We start from the raw sequence: 20,387 nt of genomic DNA on the forward strand, positions 1-20,387 counted from the left end.
TCATATTTAATACTTTCGTTTTTTCCATATAAATTTGCATAGTGCTAGACCTATGAGTAATAGCAGCAATAATAAGGTAATTGAATAAAGGTATCCCCAAACAGTCCTGTGGTTGGTACTTTATTATACCCATTTTATGGCTCGGGAACTTAGAGGAGTAATTTGTGCAAATTGGCTAGTAGGCTGAGAAGTTAGAATAAGATGCCAGGCAGTTAGAATCCACATGTTAAATTTAATAAATACAAAATTTATTTAATTCATTAACTGATTCTTTAAACATTCCAGACCTCACCCATCCAGATGAGAACAGTGCAGTTTACATATTCTAGTATAGAGTAAATATTTTAGTTTAAAAAGTACAACTGTAAAGTAATAATTCTGAAATAAGTCTGATAAAACTAACTGAAAGCAATTCTAAAGAACACAACTTTGGAAATATTTTGGGTATAGCAGTCTTGACAACTCAGAAAGATAATACAAAGTTGAAATGAACATTTCCTAATTAATAGCTCCTTTTCTCTGTTGCCTGCTGGTAAGGAGCTGCATCCTCTCATAGTAATGAGCCTACCAGCTCTCCTACCCCATATTTGTAGGCAGTGGCAGCCAGCTTCTGATTAGAGCAGGGAAGATCTGGAGGTCGAAGAGTCCTTTGTTTTCATCTCTAACCTTTTAAGGCACTTTAGTGTAAGGAAAGGAGTAAATTCAGATCAAGGCAAAATTTACTGTTTGTTATTACAGTCTGTTTCCTTACTACCCTTTTCAACTTCATTTTTCTTGTATCCGACATATATCTTGGTCTGCCGCCATCCTTTTACCCAAACTACTGTGTACTCTGCCCCCTGCACCTCTACATAGCCCAATAAATAAGTGTGCTGTGCTTGCCAGCACAGACTCTGGAGGCAGTCTGCTTTGGTTCAGAGCCTGCCTCCATTACCTGCTGGCTATCTGTCTTTTCTGTACCTTGGTTTCCTCATTATACAAGTAATGATGGTATTACTACACAGAGTAGCTAAGAGGAATAAGTGAGTTAATACATATAAAATTTTAGAAGAATGCTTGTTACTAGGTAGGTACATAATAAGTATTATCTGTTGTTCTTATGAAAATTTTCATCATCATCATCATCATTTAACTGGTGAAACCTATGCTTCTTTGAAGTCCTGCTAACATTTAACAACTTCTCTGTAGCTTTCTCAGAGCCCTGCTATTCCGGGCAGGCTTGAGCCCTTCTTTTATGCTGTGAAATTGTTCAATTATGCCATTTCAATAATTAGAACGCTGTGTCTCATTAGTTGAACATGCATCTAATTCTTGATGATTTTAAGAGCATTGAGGTCAAATGTAAAGGTGAAAGAAGGGCCAACAAAGTTTGTATTATGTCTAACATTATTTTGGATGATCACCTATATAAATAGTATGGGAAATATTTTTAGTCACTCCTAATGTTAAAGAAGCTGAGGGCTTTCTCCTCCATGTAAAAGGCATCTTAAAATATTTTTCAAGTTTCTTTTGTTATTCAGAAGTTTGTTGGAAAGGACAGTTCTTTTATGATCTCAAGGGAAATATCAATAGTTTATGTATTTCTAATATATAAGAAGGTTTACAGATAGTGTAATACTTATATGTATTTCCAAACAAATATTTGAAAGTTATTTAAATTCCTTTCAAATATTTAAAAAATGTTGATATTTAAAAAATTCAGATTGGCCTTCTCTCAATCAGTTCAAATTGATAAAATTCTAATTAAGAAAAAAACTATCAGTAAGATCCATCATTAACTGACCTCTGCTGTTAAAACTGGGAGGAGATATAGGATGTACATTTTTGCTCTCTTTTTAAATGCAAGTAGAATAAAATATCTGGATCTATCATAACATGCAGATTAACAAATGAATCTGAATGCTAATATGGCTTCACACAGTTTACTTTTAAGTAAATGTTTCCTATAGTAGTAACTATATACCATTTACCTTGCAAATTCTACTTTAATTAGCCTGTTTATATGTGGGAGATCATAAATATTTGCTTTGTATATTAAAAGTATGCCACAAAATGTGTTTGTACTTAATAACTACCTAACAGATGTTTCTTTTCCTTAAAAAGATATTTTAAAAAATGCTTAAATACTAAATAATTTTAAATATATGTTTAAAAACCAAGCTTATATTATTAAAAGCCCAAATATATGTATTCTTCTTACCACAGTTCTCAATGGGATGACATACTAAATCTAGGAAAAGAAGTGTACTTTTCCTTTTCCTAGAGTTTATTTCTGGGTGGTTAACCAAGAATGCATTAAAATGTGCTTATTCTAATGAATCATATCTCAAATATCAGTACTGGCAAATGATTCTTTTTATTATTTCTCAGAGATCTTGGTTTTATTGGCAATAGAAGATAATTAATTGGCACCTCTTTTTAATTCTTTTTTAAACAGGACTGCTAGTCCTTCTGCTATCAGATGTCTTTCTGCTTGACTGAACTGCACCTGTGGTCTTTGAAGAATACCTTACACATTGGGGGTAAATAGCACTGGATTAATTTCAATATTTTTCAAATATAAGTTACAACAATATAAATTAGTACTAGCAAAGGTTAGAGCCTAGATTCTTTAGCTGAAATTGCATTATTTTCTTTACACTTAACGAAAAATTGGCTACTGAAAAGTAATTTCTTTTATTTAATTCTGACTAACTTATTTCTCAACTTGAGTTAGATTTTCTATTTTGGAAATTCATTTCATTGACTTAATAGCTAGTTTTTCTTGGGTTTATTCATAAAAATTGATTTATATTTGTAAATATTTGCATACTTGCTAATGGTAAATGCATTTGTATTGATTATAAAGTAATATTTCAAACATATAGGTAAGATGTACAATTATATTTTTTTTGCATTTCACATTTTTTCAGGAGGAGTAATATAAATATGTTTTAATGATGTTTGTTTAGTATTTCAGTATAAAATGTTTTATATCATTAGGAAACATCTTTTGAAAAATCTTTTCCTCTTTGAGTATCTAAAGCAACTCTTATTTAGGAGAACAGTTTTATTAATGTGTCTTTAGCATCATTACTAAGAAAATGATTTACCTTGCAAAGCATTCTTGCTTAATATTAAATATATAATTACAGATGGATGTCATTATAATTTCATTAAGTTTAGTTTGCTTAAAATGCATAAAGATAGAATTTCCAGTTAAACAAGGTAGGAAGACTTAACACACATTTGATTCCTCCCCTGATTCTTCTAAAATGAGAGTTAATGAATTAAGGTGTAAACCCACAAGGACTAAGAAACTAGGAGAGGAGACAATTGTAGTTGAATAGTTTTTGGAAGGGATGGAAGAATTACCAAAGCTTAAAAATCTGAATATCAAATGTCTACAGAGAATTCCAGTGACAGCCAGTTTGGGTCTTAAAACTCTGTATAGGTATAGAAACGTGAGGAGTCAGATACTGCAGAAGGGTGGGGATGTGGCATGAGAGTGATAAGAAAAGGACTTCAAAATCTATGTAAGAAGTGGTGAGACACTTCTCAGACTAGAAATACTTAATTTAGGGAAACTCAAAACTAGTCACAGTGGAAGAAAACAGGGAATAAATCCCCTCATAATCAGATTAATCTTAATCTAAGAATGTTGCAGCCATTTGCACACTTTCCAAGAAGGAAGGAGCTGAGGGAGCCCTCTCTGGAGCGACTGCATGGCCCCAGAGAGAAGACCTATCAACACTGATATTTGAGGTCTTCCTCCAGTGAAACATCCTGGTCCCTGACCGATCAGTGAAGCCCACTAGTTGGCAAGCCCTGTTCATGTATATTGAGCCTCTAGTAAGCTTTCTAGTGCCTCACTCTATGAACAGCAAGAAATGAAATGTAGAAGTTTCAAGAAACATTTGATAATTGTACTAATTTTTTGGAAATTAAAAATATGTAGCAGAAAAAAATTAAAACTCAAGAGTCAAAGAAATTGTGTCAGAAAATAGAAAAAAGAAAGAAAGAAAATGAACTTATTTCACTGCTGGTGAAAGTATAAATTGGTCCAGCCACTTTAGTAGACAATTTGGCATTATCTAGGATAGTTGAAGATGTATGTTGCCTACTGACCAAGAATTCCACTACTAGATAGATTCCCTAGTGAAAGCCCCGATAACTTGTGCACCAGGGGGCCTATACAAAAATGTTTATAATAGTACTGTTTGTAATATAGGAAACTAGAGATAACCCAAATGTCATTCAGTAGGAGAATGGATAAATGCATTTATGCAAGAGAGAAAGTGAATGAATTACAGCTGCATGAAACAACATTGATGAATGTAAGAAACATAATATAGGACAAAAAATTTAAAGTGTAGGTTGCAGAACAGTACATACAGTGTGACTGCATTTAGGAGAAGTTCAGAAACAACAGGTAAAAGTTAATGTATTGTTTCAGAAGACAAATACATGTGGTAGTACTATAAAGAAAGTTGGATTATAAACACAAAATTCTAGTATAGTTCTGAGAAGGAAGGGAGTGGAATGGAAATAGAAAAAAGCCCACAGGAAGTTTAAAAGGTAGTGTTCTTGGGAGAAGGTTCAAGATGGCAGCGTGGGAAGATTCTGAACTCACCTCCTTTCATGGACACAACAAATTTAACTGCATATGGAATAATTCTCTCAGAAAGGGATCTGGAAAATGGTTGAAAGAGCCTCTACAACAAAAAGTAAAAGGACAGCATTGAGAGGGGTAGGAGAGGCAGAGGGACAGTCCTGCCAAGGTAAAAACCACATCCCAGCCATGGGAGTCCACATTTGGGAGGGATGCAAAGGTACAAATCTTTTCCTTGAGGAACAAGGGATTCAGGCTCTAAATCAAGCATCCCAACCTCTAGGCCCTGCACAGGAGAGAAAAGCCCCCCAGATACTTGGCTTTGAAAACCAGTGAGGAATATGTCCAGGGAAACTATAGAACTGCTTGGGAACAGAAAACCCACTCTTAGAGGGTGCACATGCAAACTCACTTGACCTGGAAACCTGTGCAGAAGCACCAGGTTGAGAAGTGCAGGGACCACAGGTAAAGGGGATCTAATACCAATCTTGAAGCATCTGCTGGAGAGGCAGGCACCTATTGTGACACTTTCTGGAAACTGAGGTACTAGTAGAAGTCATTTTTACAGCCTCAGGGTACCTTCCTAATTCTTTTGCAGGCAGGCACCATTTTGAAATTCTTCCTCTAACCTGTTAGCACCCATGGGTGTACCTCACTGAGTACCTGGCCATCCTTGTGCTCCATCCAGGCTTCACAGCCAGCCAAGTGATAGCCCTACCCACCAATTCTTTCAGCTGTTCTGGGGACCAGCCACGCCCACCAGCATATTGTAGCAGCCTCTGCCCTGCCACAACAGGAGGTTGCATTACAACCCTCATAGGGGACATCCTTTGAGTGTTTGGCTCTGGTGGCTAGGCAGGATTCCACCTCTAAGCCCCACAGGACATTTTCTAAACAAGGCCACTCCTACAAGACTAGGAGAGATAACTGATTTACTTCATACATAGAAATAAACACAAAGACCTAGGCAACATGAGGCAGAGAAATATATTCCGATCAGAATATCAAGACAAAACCGCAGAAAGAGAACTAAACAAAATGGAGGTAAGCAATATACTATATAAAGAGCTTATAGTAATAATCATAAAGATGCTCATCAAGCTCTGGAGAAGAATGGATGAACACAGTGAGAACTTCAACAGAGGTATAGAAAAATGTAAGTAAGTACTAAACAGGAGTTATAACTGAACTGAAGGATACACTACAGGGGTTCAACAGCAGACTGGATGAGGTAGAAGAATGAGTCAGGAGGCTAGAGGACATAACAGTGGAACTCACCCAGACAGAGCAACAAAATGAAAAGAGAATTTTGAAGAGAAGATACCTTAAGGGACCTTTGGTTACAACATTAAGCAGAATAAGATTTGCACTGTAAGGGTCCCAGAAGGAGAAGAAAGGGCCAGAAATGTTATTTGAAGAAATAGTGGTTGAGAACTTCCCTAACTTGGGAAGGGAAACAGATATCCAGGTCTAGAAAGCCCAGAGAATTCTAAACAAGATGAACCCAAAGAGATGCACACCAAGGCACATTATAATTAAAATGGGAGAAGTTAAGGATAAAGAGAGAATCCTAAAAGCAGCAAGAGAAAAACAATTAGTTACACACAAGGGAAATGCTGTTAGGCTATCCGCAGAAACTTTACAGGCCAGAAGAGAGTGGCACGTCATATTCAAAGTGTGGAAAGGAAAAAAACCCTCTAACCTAGAATTTTCTATCCAACAGTGTTATGATTCGTAATTGAAGAAGAGATCAAGAGTTTAGCAGAGAAGCAAATAACCTGTAATATAGACCATAATAGAAAAGAATATGAAAAAGAATATATATGAATAACTGAATCACTTTGCTATACACCAGAAACTAACACAATATTGTAAATCAACTATACTTCAATAAAAAAAATAAAGAAGAAAATGAGAAAGGAATCTAAACATAATGCTAGAGAAAACCACCAAAACACAAAGCAAGAGAGAAAGAGAAGAACAAAGGGACAGAGAAGAGCTACGGAAACAGCCAGGAAACAATCAACAAAATGGAATAAGTACATACATCTCAGTAATTACTTTGAATGCAAATGGACTAAATTCACCAGTCAAAAGTAGTTGAATGGATAAAAAAACAAGACCTGTCTATATGCTACCTACAAGAGAATTACTTCTCTTGTAATTCTTGAAAGGATATACACAGACTTAAAATGAAGGAATGGAGAAAGATACTCCATGAAAATGGAAATGAAAAGAAAACTGGACAACTGTACACATATCAGACAAAATAGACTTTAAAACAAAGATGGTAATAAAAGACGAAAAAGGACGTTATATAATGATAAAGAGGGCAATCCAACAAGAAAACGTTAACATTTATATACGTATGTGCACCCAGCAGAGGAGTGCCAATGTATTTTTAAGCAAACAATAAAGGACAGAGAGAAATTGAAAACAGTACAATAAGGAGGCTTTAACACCTTACTTACATCAGTAAAGAGATCATCCAGACAGAAAATCAACATGGAAACACTGGACTTAATGACATATTAATCCAGATTGACTTAATAGATAAATACAGAACATTTCATCCCAAAGCGGCAGAATACACATTCTTCTCAAGTGTATGTTCTCCAAGATAGATTACATATAAGATCATAAAACACATCTCAGTAAATTCAGGAAAACTGATATCATATCAAGCATCTTCTCTGGCCACAATGTTAGGAAACTAGAAATCAATCACAGGGAAAAGAAAAGGGACAAAAATTGGATATTAAACAGCATGATGCTGAACAACCAGTGGGTCATCAAAAAAATCAAAGGAAAAATCAAATAATATTTAGAGAAAAACAGAAATGTGTCATACAAAAACCTATGTGATGCAACAGAAGTAGTTCTAAGAGGGAAGGTCTTACAATATAGGCCTATTTCAAGAGACAAGAAAAATCCCAAATAACAATTTAACTTTATACTTAAAGGAACTAGAAAAAGAAGAACAAATGAAGCCCCAAATAAACAGATGGAAGGAAATAACAAAGATCAGAGCAGGAATAAATTAAATTGAGACTAAAAAAGAAAAAATAGAAAAGGTGAATGAAACTGAGAGCTGATTCTTAGAAAACATAAATCAACAAACCTTTAGCCAGACTAAACAAGGAGAAAAGAGAGAATACTCAAAATCAGAAATGAAAGAGAGGTTACAGCTGATACCACAAAAATGCAAAGGGCAATTAGAGACTACTGTGGACAGTTATACACCAACAGATTGGACAATATAGAAGAAATGGATAAATTCCTAGAAACATATAATCTTTCAAGACTGAATCATGAAGAAATAGAAAATCTAAGTAAACTGATTACAAGTAAGGACATTGAAAGAGTAATCAAAACTTTCTAACAAAAGTTGAGGACTAGACAGCTTCTCTGGTGAATTTTACAAAACATTCAAAGATTGACTATTCTCAAACTATTCCAAGAAATTGGAAGAGGAGAGAAACCTTCCAAACATATTTTGTGATACCAAAACCAAACAAGGATACCACACAAAAAAGAAAATTACAGACCAATATTCTTGATGAATGTAGATGCAAATCCTCAACAAAATATTAGTAAACTAGATCCAACAATACATTAAAAGGACTGTACACCACAATCAAGTGGGATTTATTCCAGGGATCAAGTGGGATCAACACCCACAGATCAATCAACATGATACATCACATTAACAAAATGAAGAGTAAAAATCATGATTACCACAATAGATGCAGAAGAAAGCATTTGACAAGGGAGAACATCTGGCTATGATAAAACCTCTCAACAAACTGAGTTTAGGCAGAACCAACCTGAATATATTAAGGCCATATATGGCATACCAAACTCACGTCATACTCCGTGACGTTCCTTTACAATCAGGAACAAGACAGGGATGTCCATCTCACCACTTTTATTCAACATAGTGTTGGAAATTCTCACCACAGCAATTAGGCAAGGGAAAAAAGATATCCAAATGAGAAAGGAAGAAGTAAAACTCACTGTTTGCAGATGGCCTACTATATAGAGAGAACTCCAAAAACTCCACCAAAAAACTGGTATAACTAATAAATGAATTCAGTCAAGTTGCTGGGTACAAAAATCAATGTGCAGAAATCTGTGGCATACCTATACACTAACTATCAGAAAGAAAAATAAAGAAAACAATCCTACTTACAATTGCATCGAAAAGAATAAAATACCTAGAAATAAATTTAACAAAGGAGTTGAAAGGCCTGTGCACTAAAAACTATAAGATACTGATGTGAGAAATTGAAGAAGATACAAAGAAATGGAAAGAACATTCTGTGTTCATGGACTGAAAGAATTAATATTGTTAAAATATCCATGCTCCCCAAAGCTATCTACAGGCATACCCTTGGAGTTATTGTGCATTCAGTTCTAGACCACTACAAAAAAGTTAATATTTCATAATGCGGGTCACACAAATCTTTTGGTTTCCCAAGACATATAAAAGTTCATGAGCAGTAATATTTTGAAAGGAATCTTTGTTTCTGAGACGTAAGTCTCAAAAGTGGGCTTAAATTACTCAGTAAATCATGTTGTAAATAGGTGTTCTGTCATCCAGGCTTTGTGGTTCCATTTATACAGCACGAGTAGAGTACATTTAGCAGAATGTTAAGGGCTCAAGGATATTTGGAATGGTAAGTGAGCATTGGCTTCAATTTCAAGTCACAGCTGCGTTGGCCCCTAACAAGAGAGTCAGCTTGTCCTTTGAAGCTTTGAAACCAGGCATTGACTTCTCTTCTCTAGCTATGAAATTCCTAGATAGCATCTTCTTCTATTAGAAGGCTGTTTGTCTACGTTGAAAATATGTTGTTTAGCATAGCTACCTTCATTATCTTAGCTAGATCTTCTGGACAACTTGTGGCAGCTTGTAAATCAGCACTTACTGCTTCACCTCACACTGTATATTCTGGAGATGGTTTCTTTCCTTAAACCTCATGAACCAACCTCACCTAGCTTCAGACATTTCTTCTGCAGCTTTCTCAGCTTTCACAGAATTGAAAAGAGTTAGGGCCTTGGTTTTTGCATTAGACTTTGGCTTAAGGCATTGTCATGGCTGATTCTTTCAGGCCACTGAAACTTTCTCCATATCAGCAATAAGGCTGTTTTAATTTCTTAACCATTCATGTGTTCACTGGAGTAACTCTTTTAATTCCCTTCAAGAACTTTTCCTTTGCATTCACAACTTAGATAACAGGCTCAAGAGGTCTAGTTCTCAGCCTGTCTTGACTTTCAACATGCCTTCCTCACTAAGCTTAATCATTTCTAGCTTTTGATTTAAAGTGAAGGATGTGCAACTCTTCCTTTCACTTGAACACTTAGAGGCCACTATAGGGTTATCAAATGGCCTGATTTCAAAATTATTGTGTCTCAGGGATTAGAGAGGCACAAAAAGCAGGAGAGAGAGGGGGGAACAGTTAGTTAATGGCATAGTCAGAACACACATAATGTTTATCAGTTATGTTCACCTCCTTCTACAGGTGCAGGTCATGGTGCCCCAAAACAATTACAATAGTAACGTAAAAGGTCACTTATCACAGATCGCCATAACAAATATAATACTAATGAAAATGTTTGAAGTAGCAAGAATTACCAAAATGTGACAGAGAAACAAAGTAAGCAAATGCTATTGGGAAATGGTGCCTATCAACTTACTCAATACAGGTCTACCACAAACTTGAAATTTGGGGAAAAAAAAAAAAAGGCAATGTCTGTGAAGTGCAGTAAAACAAGTTTATGCCTGTACAGATTCAGTGCAATCCTTATCAAAATTCCAATGGCACATTTCCCAGAAGTAGAACAAATAATTCTAAATTTTGCGTGGAACTACAAGAAGTCCTGAATCATGAAAACAATCTTAAGAAAGAAGAACAAAACCGGAGGTATTACATACACTCCTTAATTTCAAATTATACCACAAATCTGTGGTAATCAAAACTGTATGGTACTGGCACAAAAATAGGCACACAGATCAGTGGAACACAATTGAGAGCCAAGAAATAACCCCACACATAATGAACAATTAACTTATGACAGAGGAGCAAAGAACATGTAGTGGAGAAAAGATGGTCTCTTCAATAAATTGTGTTGGGAAAACTGGACACCCACATGCAAAAGAATAAAACTAGACCACTAACTTACACCATACACAAAAATTAACTGAAAATGGATTAAAGACTTGATGGTAAGACCTGATATCTTAAAATTCCAAGAAGAAAACATATGTGATAAGCTCCTTGACATTGATCAAAACTGCAATGTGATAACACCTTACACCTGTTAGAAAGGCTATTATAATAAAAGCAAGAAATAAGTGTTGGAGAGGATGAGGAGAAAAGGGAACCATTGTACACTGTTGATGGAACTGTTAATTTGTACAGCCACTATTATAAACAATATGGAGATTCCTCAAAAAGTTAAGAACAGAGCTACCATGACTCAGCTACTCTACCTCTGTGTATTTATCTGAAGAACATGAAAACAGTAATTTGAAAAACATACATACCCCAATGTTCATTGCAGCATTATTTATAATAGCTAAGGTATGGGAACAACCTGAGTGTCTATTGATGGATGAATGCATCAGGATGGTGTAGTTTATTTACACAATGGAATACTACTTGGCCCTAAAAAAGAATGAAATCCTGCCATTTGCAGCAACATGGATGGACCTAGAAGGTATTTTATTCTGTGAAATAAATCAGGCAAAGAAAGACAAATACCTTATGATTTTACTCATATGTGGAATCTTAAAAAACAATAAAAGAACAAACAAAATAAAACAAACTCATCGATACAGAGATTAGATTGGTGGTTTCTAGCAGGGAAGGGGACTATGGGATGGGTGAAATGGGTGAATGGGGTAACTGTATGGTGATGGATTGTAACTGGACTTTTGATGATTATCACTTTGTAGTGTACAAGATGTCACACTTTGATGCTGTACACCTGAAACTTACATAATAAAAAGTTAATGTTCTTATATTTGTTGTTTTTTATTTTTTAATCTTAGATATATTCTTTTGTATTTTATTTTTGGACATTTTATATAATCATTTGTATTTATTCAATAATTAATGCAATTTAAAAAAATTTTTAAATGTCATTATCAGTATAGCACTTCTATTTATAGTAATAAGTAGACATTCTGGGAAAAACTCTAAGGAGAGACAAAAAATTATTAATCGCTATCTCTGAAGAGTGAAAATACAGGAAATTAAAATTTTTGTGCTTTTCTTATTTTCTAAATTTTATACAATGAACACATTATTTTTATAATCAAGAAGCCAGAATTGTATTGAAATACATGTAAATATGATAGAAAAAAGGAAATGAATGCTGTAACAAAAGACAAAAGTTCATAAGGACCCAGAAGGTAGTAAGATTTTCAGCCACAACTGTATCTTTGGCAGGGCCTGTACATTCTCTCTCCTGGGAGCATTCTTCTCTTTGAACCATATGCAATCCTACTTCTTTAGGGCTCAGCTTTAATGTCACCTAGAGAAGCCTTCTGTGACATTTAGACTAAGTTAGTAACCCTCTTACATGCTCTCATTATGCTTGACATTTAAAGTATTTTTTAAAATGAGGTGTATTTGACATAACATTTTATTAGTTTCTGGCGCACAGCACAATAATTTAGTAAGTCTAGTTAACATCCATCACCATACATAGTCACAGATTTTTTTTCTTGTGATAAGAATTTTAAAGATTTACTTGTAGTAACTTTCAAATTTTCAAAACGTTATTATTAACTATAGTCACCATGCTGTACATTACATCCCCATGACTTGTTTATTTGACTTGTTTATTTTATAAGTGAAAATTTGTACCTTTTGACCTCCTTCACCCATTTCACCCACCCTCCCCTTCACCCTCCTGACTCTGGCAATCAATATGTTCTCTGTATCTGTGAGCTCGTGTTTTGTTTGTTTTTAAGATTCTGCATATACGTGAGGTCTTATGGCATTTGTCTTTGTCTTACTTCACTTAGCATTATGCCCTCAAGGTCGATTTCAAGTTGTCACAAAAGGCAGGACTTCATTCTTCTGATGTTTGACTAGTATTCCATTGTGTATACATACCACTTCATCTTTATCCATTTATCTGTAGATGGACACTCAGATTGTTTCTGTATCTTGGCTATTGGAAGTAATGATATAATGGTACATAGATCTTTTCAAATTAGTGTTTTTGTGTTCTTTGGATAAGTATCCAGAAGCAGAATTGCTGGATCATATGGTATTTCTATTTTAAAGTTTTTGAGAAACCTCCATACTGTTTTCTACGGTGAATGCACAATTTACATTCCTATCAGTGGTGCACAAGTGTTCCCTGTTCTCCACACTTATTATTGCCAACACTTATTATTTCTTTCTTTTTGATAAAAGCCATTCTAATTTGAAACAATCATAAACTTTTACAGAAAACTGTTAGTACAGGGAATTTTTCTTCTTGAACCATTTGGAAGTTGCAGACCTGATGCCTCACTAGCCCTAAATACTTAAGTGTGTATTTCCTGTAGAAAAAGTGTTTTCTCACATCATCTATATAACCATTAAAATCAAGAAATTATTAATGACAGACTATGAAAATAAATATATGTATATTCTTGTATGACTGAAGCATTGTGCTGTACACCAGAAACTGACACATTGTAAACTGACTATACTTCAAAAAAAAACTAATAATGATAATAGTACTACCACTTAATACTCAAGAGTTTAACTAGTTGTCCCCACAGTGTCCTTTTTAATAGCAAAAAGATCTTGTTCAGAATTATATGTTGCATTTAATCATCATGTCTCTTTAATTCTGGAACAAATCTTACATCCTTTTAATTTTTTTAACTTTTGTGACTTTAACACTTTTGAAGATATTATGCCACTTATTTTGTAGGATGTCCCTAAATTTGGATGTTTGACGTTTCCTCATAAGTAGGTTCAGATTATACATGTTTGGTGGGAATATACCAGAAATGATACTGTGTTCTCAGTGCATCCTAACAGGCAGTGCACAATGTCAATTTATGTCTTTACTGATGTTCACGATCACTTTATGTGGTGTCTGCTAGGCTTCTCCACTGTGAAGTTACTTTCTTCTTTGGAATTAATTAGTATTTTGTAGGGAGTGCCTCGAAATTACATGAATATCTTATTTCTCCTTAAACTTTAAATATATTTTTACTTTATTTAATCCCTATAAGCTCAGGCCCTGTATTATTCATTGTTATCAATCCATTAGTATCGTTATTTATTTTGATGTTTAAATTGTCCCTGGTATGGCCAGTGGGACCCCTTGCAAGCTGGCTTCTCTGTATTTGTGATATGTCCCTGTCAGTATTTGAACATTTTCTTTCTTTCTGGCACAACAGATCTTCTAGGCTCTTATTATACTTTCCTTTCCTCAGCACTGTAATCAGCCAGTTCTCTAAGGCGCTTGGTTCCTTTTAGAGGACAGTGGTACCTAGAAGCCAAAGTGTGCTTTGTGCACTCATTGCTATTGGAGTGTCATTGCTCCTGGGCACTGTCAGTGGGCAGAGCTTAGGGAATGTGTGTATGTAGGTATGTACAACACATTTACATCCACATTCATTTCTGTTTCTATCTCTGTATTGCAAACCATGAGTTCACACTTGTACCTGAAATTCTAATCTACCACCACATGGTTCATTTTATATTTGTACTTATCATATAGTGGGAAAGCTGGGGCTCCCATGTCTTTATTTACTTAATCCCTTGTATGCAGACAGTTTTCTGTGTCTGTGGCCATTCTCTTCCCTGTATGGATACCCTTCTCACCTCATGCAGGTCCTGGCACACTGTTGGGCTGCCCCCTCTGTGGATTTCCTCCTATCTTTGTTCAGCCACTAACACCCAACACGGGTTATTGCTCCTAAGGATGTCCTTCTCACCGTCCTGGAGCTCTGACACGTCATGTCAGAATGACTCTCCATACCGACACCTTCCTCATCCAGCTTAGACTCTGGCAGCCCATGTAGGGTAGGTCTCCTCATGCGGATGCCCTTCTTGTTCTGCTTCGGTTTTAGAAGCCCCACTCTGAGCCAGATGCATTAGGTCAGACCTGTGCACAGAATTCAGGGCCCCTTATTATCTTCATAATTCTGTTCTAGAGTTGTAATATTTGGATGCATGGAATTCTGGAATATTATAATAGAGGACACTGCCTGTGTCCATAATGCCTATGGTTCTCAGCTTAAAAAAAATATTTTTATTGAAGTATATGTATTGAAAATTGTAAAGATTATAAGGGTATGTTTTGAACTATCAAAAAGTGAATACAGCCATAAAAATCATCACCTGGGTCAAGAAATAAAATATTATCACTACCCTAGGAGCTCTACTCATGATCTTTCCTCAGCACTCCTCATTAGATATTTTCAATATAAACAACAGAAATAAACTGCATTCTTTAAATTACATGTCCCAATTAGTGGCACGATGAATAAAATAGAACTTCAGTAAGAACATGTGATTGACTGTTTTGAAAAACTTTATTTGAAAAGTTAATTATAGGTGTAATACTTCTGGGGGAAAGTTTCATCTTTCAGTTTGAGAAAGTTTGGAGCAGTCAGTCACTAGGGGGCAGCCTGTACTGCTTTCACTTCTTTAGAAATAGTTGTGTCCTTTTGTTAGTAACTAGAATTATTTTGTATGGAAGGAAACAATTGTTACTTCAAAGAAAGAAATATTTCACTATTCACAGAGAGGAAGAAAACAGACACAATTATTTTGTTCTCTTATAATTAAATTGCAAGAGTAGATTCCGTGGTTAAATCACTGTCAGCACCTAAGAAGCCTAGCTTTGCTTTTGTAACCCCAGCAGAGCATCCGAATTTGAATGGATTTGGAAGGTTTTTTGGGTCCAAACAAGCTTCAGATAATTTATCCATACCTTCCTCTAATCCTTTCTTTCTTTTCTGCAGATTTCCCTCAAATATTATACTAGACTCGAGCTAAATCAGAGAAAAGAAAGCCACAGCTCAGAATCCAACACTTAGGACATTTTCTTCTATCCATTGATTTCATTTGGCAGTGCTTAGTGGTAGTTTCTTTTAGTAGCATCCTGTGAAAAAATCAGAGGAAGTGTGAAAGAGAAAATTGGTCTTCCTTGATTTCAGTTCTTTACCACTCCTTTCCTCATGCCATTCTAGTTTTGTGGAAATGTTTTCTAATTAGATTGATAAATTTTCCGGTTTCTCATAGAATAAATGAACCCATGTCCAGATACTTTTGAACTATTTTATTTCCAGTGACATAAAGAGACTGTTTCTGTCCTTCTCCCCGCCCTACTCACCCCTACCCACTCTGATTTGGCTAAGAAGCCAAATCACACACCCCAAATATAGTGTGATTTGGCTTCTTAGTCTCCATAACTTTTACCATAATCTAATGTTATTTCTTTCTTTCTCTAGATAGAGACATCGGGATCTACCAGTATTATGACAAAAAAGATCCACCAGGTAAAGTATCTGCTCTACTAAACTGATTTTTATAAACTAAATATTCTAAACTATAAAATACTGACCATTAAAAACTGTTTTTATGGGCTTTAGATAAATTCTAGAATTTCAAGAAAGGTCACTCCAGTTCTTTAGAAAAATGCTGAGGCTGATATCTGTTCCATAAGAAATAAAGCAATATTAGAAAATGCTACAGCAAAACATGAAAATTTTCATCTTACTGCTGATTAGACTGATAACTGGACAGTCTACTCACATTTATTTATGAGTGTCCCAGTAGAGGGCATTGTTAATGCATGTGTCCCCCTGATGCAGGAGGCCTCCCGGAGCCTCACCTGATATCTGAAATAGGCATTTCTGAGTGAATGATCAATTTTCTTTATCTGATTAATGCTGTTAATCCCAGAAGTTTCATGATGGGCCAAAAGGTCTTTCTAGCTAGAGTTCCTTCCTGTTTTGGTCTCTGTTGAAGTGGGGCTTGTGTGGGCATCCTGTGTGCTTAGCTAGGTGGTTAATAGGCTGACTTCATGGTTCTGATGACAGACTGAAGCAGCTTCTGTTCTGGGCTCCATTGCAGTTCCCTTTGCTATCTGATGAGATTGCAAACTCAGGATATTGGCCCACCTGTTGTGCTATGTAAGACTTTCCTCTGCAAATTTAGGAAATACCTCTATGAAATGAAAATATCCAAATTATGGCATTTTCAACTAACTTTTAAAAAGTTAAGCACAGTTTATTAGTGTCAATAATGTATATAATAATTATATGTATGCATGTAAATATATAAAATATTATAAAAATCCACTTTTTTTTCATTTTTTCAATCTCCCTTCTGCCACAGTATCAGCAACAGAGCATGGTAACTTAGAAGAAAAGCAGAAGCTGGCAGAATGTAAGCTTGCTTTATATTTTATTGGAATTATTATAAAACTGGAATTTTAATATCCCTGAGTCTTTAAAAATATTTTAAGCTTTCTGCACAAATAGGAAATTTTATTCCTTCCAAATTTCTTATGAAGTCACATTGTTTAGGTGCACTAACATATGAGTAAGAATTATGTTGTTAGACATTTCTAATTTAGACTGTTGAAATCTCTGTCCACTTTTGGTGAGATATATGCTCATGTAAACAAACTTTTTTAATGAACCGTATTTATATTATTTAATATATTTAAAATAAGTGTACCATACTTAAATTCTGATAACATTTTATTATCCATATTATGCTAAATTACTATGTTTTATTCATTTTAACAAAATAAGATCTGTAATGATCAGTATTAGCATCTTATTCTTTCCAGTCTTTTCTGTTCTTAGATATATAAATGTTATATATGTAATATGACTACATATTATAGTGTAATATAATTAAAGTGACTTTATTTGGAATATAGGTAGAGCTGAAAATCCAACTTGATCTCATTTTAATTGGTCAAGCTAAATTTAATTTTTAAAAATACTGTATGAATAGCTGCAACATAGATTTAAAATTTTTCACATATTTTCTACACATCATAAACTATACAGACTATAAATTTGCTTAAATAAGATATACAGCAGATCTACTGTAAAATTTAAATGTTTGTATATACTGTACATTATATGTATACATATGCAAAACACACATTTACACATTTAGAATTATTATTTAGGAGAATTCAAAGATGAATTCATTCTTGTAATTAGATATTGTAATGAATTTAACATTTTGTTAATTCTTTTAAACAGAACTATTTTTAGTTTGTCTTAGGCTAACACTGAGACTCTACTAAATAATTTTATCTTTTAATTTAAAGCAGAACAAAGGCTTATTGAATTGTGGTATAGATTTTAAAGAGAATTACTTTAAATGAAAAAGAGTGCTATTATCATCTCATTTATTAAAACTTGGATTTCTTTCCATTTTTCCCTTAGTTTTAATATGTGATGCTTTGATGCTTAATTTTAAATTTATTTTCTGTGTTCTTTTTTGTATTTTATTTCTTTCCTCACTATTTTCATGTACTCAAAGGAATTCTCAGGTTTTGAGAAGACTGCTAGCAGAATTTGGAATTTCTTTTAGGTTGAATCTTTTTTATGGAAAGATGTTAGTTCTGTGGTAAAGAATGGGTCGTTTACTGTTAAGTACTAGATTCACAGGCCTAGGAAACTTTCCCAGGGATTCTCTGAGCCTTGTCAGTTGTCATCATAAAATTATGATCAGGGAGATTGTTTGGTAAAAATCCTGTTTCTATGACAAAGCCTTTCAAAAGACTGTCATTTGATGATGGAAATGAAGCCCACTTCCTTTCAATTAAGGAGGTATTTTATTTTAATCTTCCTAAGACACATTGCTAAGCAAAGTTTCCTTTTTAAGTCATGTTTTACTAACTGTAGTACATGTTTTGTTTGCCAGCACGAGATTTTCCATGGACGCTCAAAAACAGACGCCCAGAAAAACTTCGAGACTCACTCAAGGAGTTGGAGGTATCTTTCCAAAAGTTTCAAAAATGGCAACAAACAAATCTGTTTTAAAACATCTTTCAGCAGCTTTAATTTTTATAAAGGATCAACTCCTCTGGTGATGATAGCTTTGCTTTTGTCCTGTGAGGAGTTCCAAAACAGTTGCATCTTTGTGCAGCATGCTGATCTGTGGGTTTTTTTTTTTTTTTTTTTTTTTTTTTTTTGCTTGCAAATCAGAAGCACTTTAACTGATAACGACAATGTGTATAGCCAACTGCACTCTCTCTTTTTCTGTTTCCTTCAGGAGCTGATGCAAAACAGTCAGTGTGTGCTGAGCAAATGGAAGAACAAATATGTCTGTCAGGTAAAAAGGTTTGACATGCTTTCGCAGTGTTTAACCAGTGGAGCTGAAAACTATGCAGTAATTGGTATTCTTGTGTTATGATAGGTAATGGACAAAAACTTTTTAGGAGTGGATATTTCATAGTTTGAATTCTAGTCATTCTAGAACTAACATTAGACAGATTTACTCAGGCCACCAGGCTACCTCATTAATCAGTATAGTTGTACTGACACTATAAACACTAATAAAAGTCTTTTCAGATGGCATTTTTTGTTTGTCATAGATTCAATTAGATTTTTGAATGAGGATGAAACCATGGGACCATGGGAAAAACCAGTGGTTTTTTGACCACTCTTGAAAGCATTTGTTAGCACCATGCTTATGGAAATCAACAAGCAGACTAGAGTTTGACCTAACATAACAAGACATTTGCTCATACTTTTTGAACCCTCTAAGCTGCGCTGTTTAATATTGTAGCCAGTCGTCCTTTGTGGCTATTTAAATGTAAATTTAAACTAATTAAAATTAAAAATTCACTTCCTTAGTTGTCCTACACACATTTTAAGTGCTCAGCCATATGTTACCATATGGGCAATATAGATACAGAACATTTCAATCACAGAAAAAGTTCTACTGGATAGCACTGTTAGAGACTGGACCAGGTGAGCTGCATGTTGAATGGATCTAAGTTCAGGACATAATAATCACTTGTCCATTGATCATAAGATAATGGACAAACACTTCAGCTTTGTCGATAGCCTTAAAAAACTATTTGCCTAGAAAAATTTTACTTGCTTGTGGTAAAAAGAATGGTTAGTCATATTATACTCATATATGTAATTGAAGTTTCATCAGAATGTATCAGTTTAAATTCTTACTTGTTTATAATGTGATTTACATATTTTAGGTCTGACTACTCTTGTTTGAAGTTTAGACCTGTGGCTCTATCCATAAATCTATAATACTGAATTTGTAGTAATTGCAAACTTATCTTAATCTACTATTTGATTAATGACTCTCATTTTAGTGGCTTCTAGTTTTTCCTCATTTTTTGCTTAAACTAGTCTACCTTTACTCATAAAGGTAACTATTTAGTTACCACCTTAACTGTCATAATTATTACTTTCCAGAGACTTTTTACAAGGCTGAATTAATATTTTTAGAACTGTAATACTTCCTAAATTTGACTTAGAATACTATTGAAATGGATAGGGTTATTTAAAAAAATCATAATTTGTTTCCATAAAAGTTTTAATCAAACTTTGAAACTTGAATATAAAATATGCCTCAGAAAATTTTAAACTTAGTACAACTCATTGTACTTCTCAATGCCATTACTCACTTTAAAAGCAAGTTTAAAATTATTTGACTGGAGGGCAAGCCTATGACCTATAGTAAGAGGTGTGTCTCATGGCCTCCACCCTTACCATTGCACAGGGTAAGTTGGAACATGTCAGCTATCTTAAAATATGCAGTGAAGCATCCCA

The 20,387-nt window shown here is 34.5% G+C and overlaps 1 protein-coding gene across 3 annotated transcripts in view; it reads left to right on the forward strand.

Moving 5' to 3' along the window:
* Window positions 1-20,387, forward strand: part of WDPCP (WD repeat containing planar cell polarity effector) — a 343,492-nt gene that overhangs the window by 239,565 nt on the left and 83,540 nt on the right. For all 3 annotated transcript variants that reach the window (XM_064494449.1, XM_064494450.1, XM_064494451.1), the window contains 5 exons: window positions 2,438-2,522; window positions 16,068-16,115; window positions 16,957-17,007; window positions 18,511-18,581; window positions 18,862-18,921. In XM_064494449.1, the coding sequence (XP_064350519.1) occupies window positions 2,462-2,522; window positions 16,068-16,115; window positions 16,957-17,007; window positions 18,511-18,581; window positions 18,862-18,921 (291 nt within the window). In that variant the 5' untranslated portion in view covers window positions 2,438-2,461. The remainder of the gene's footprint in view (window positions 1-2,437; window positions 2,523-16,067; window positions 16,116-16,956; window positions 17,008-18,510; window positions 18,582-18,861; window positions 18,922-20,387) is intronic.

Source organism: Camelus dromedarius, chromosome 15 (genome assembly GCF_036321535.1).
Source record: "Camelus dromedarius isolate mCamDro1 chromosome 15, mCamDro1.pat, whole genome shotgun sequence".
Classification (NCBI taxonomy): Eukaryota; Metazoa; Chordata; class Mammalia; order Artiodactyla; family Camelidae; genus Camelus; species Camelus dromedarius.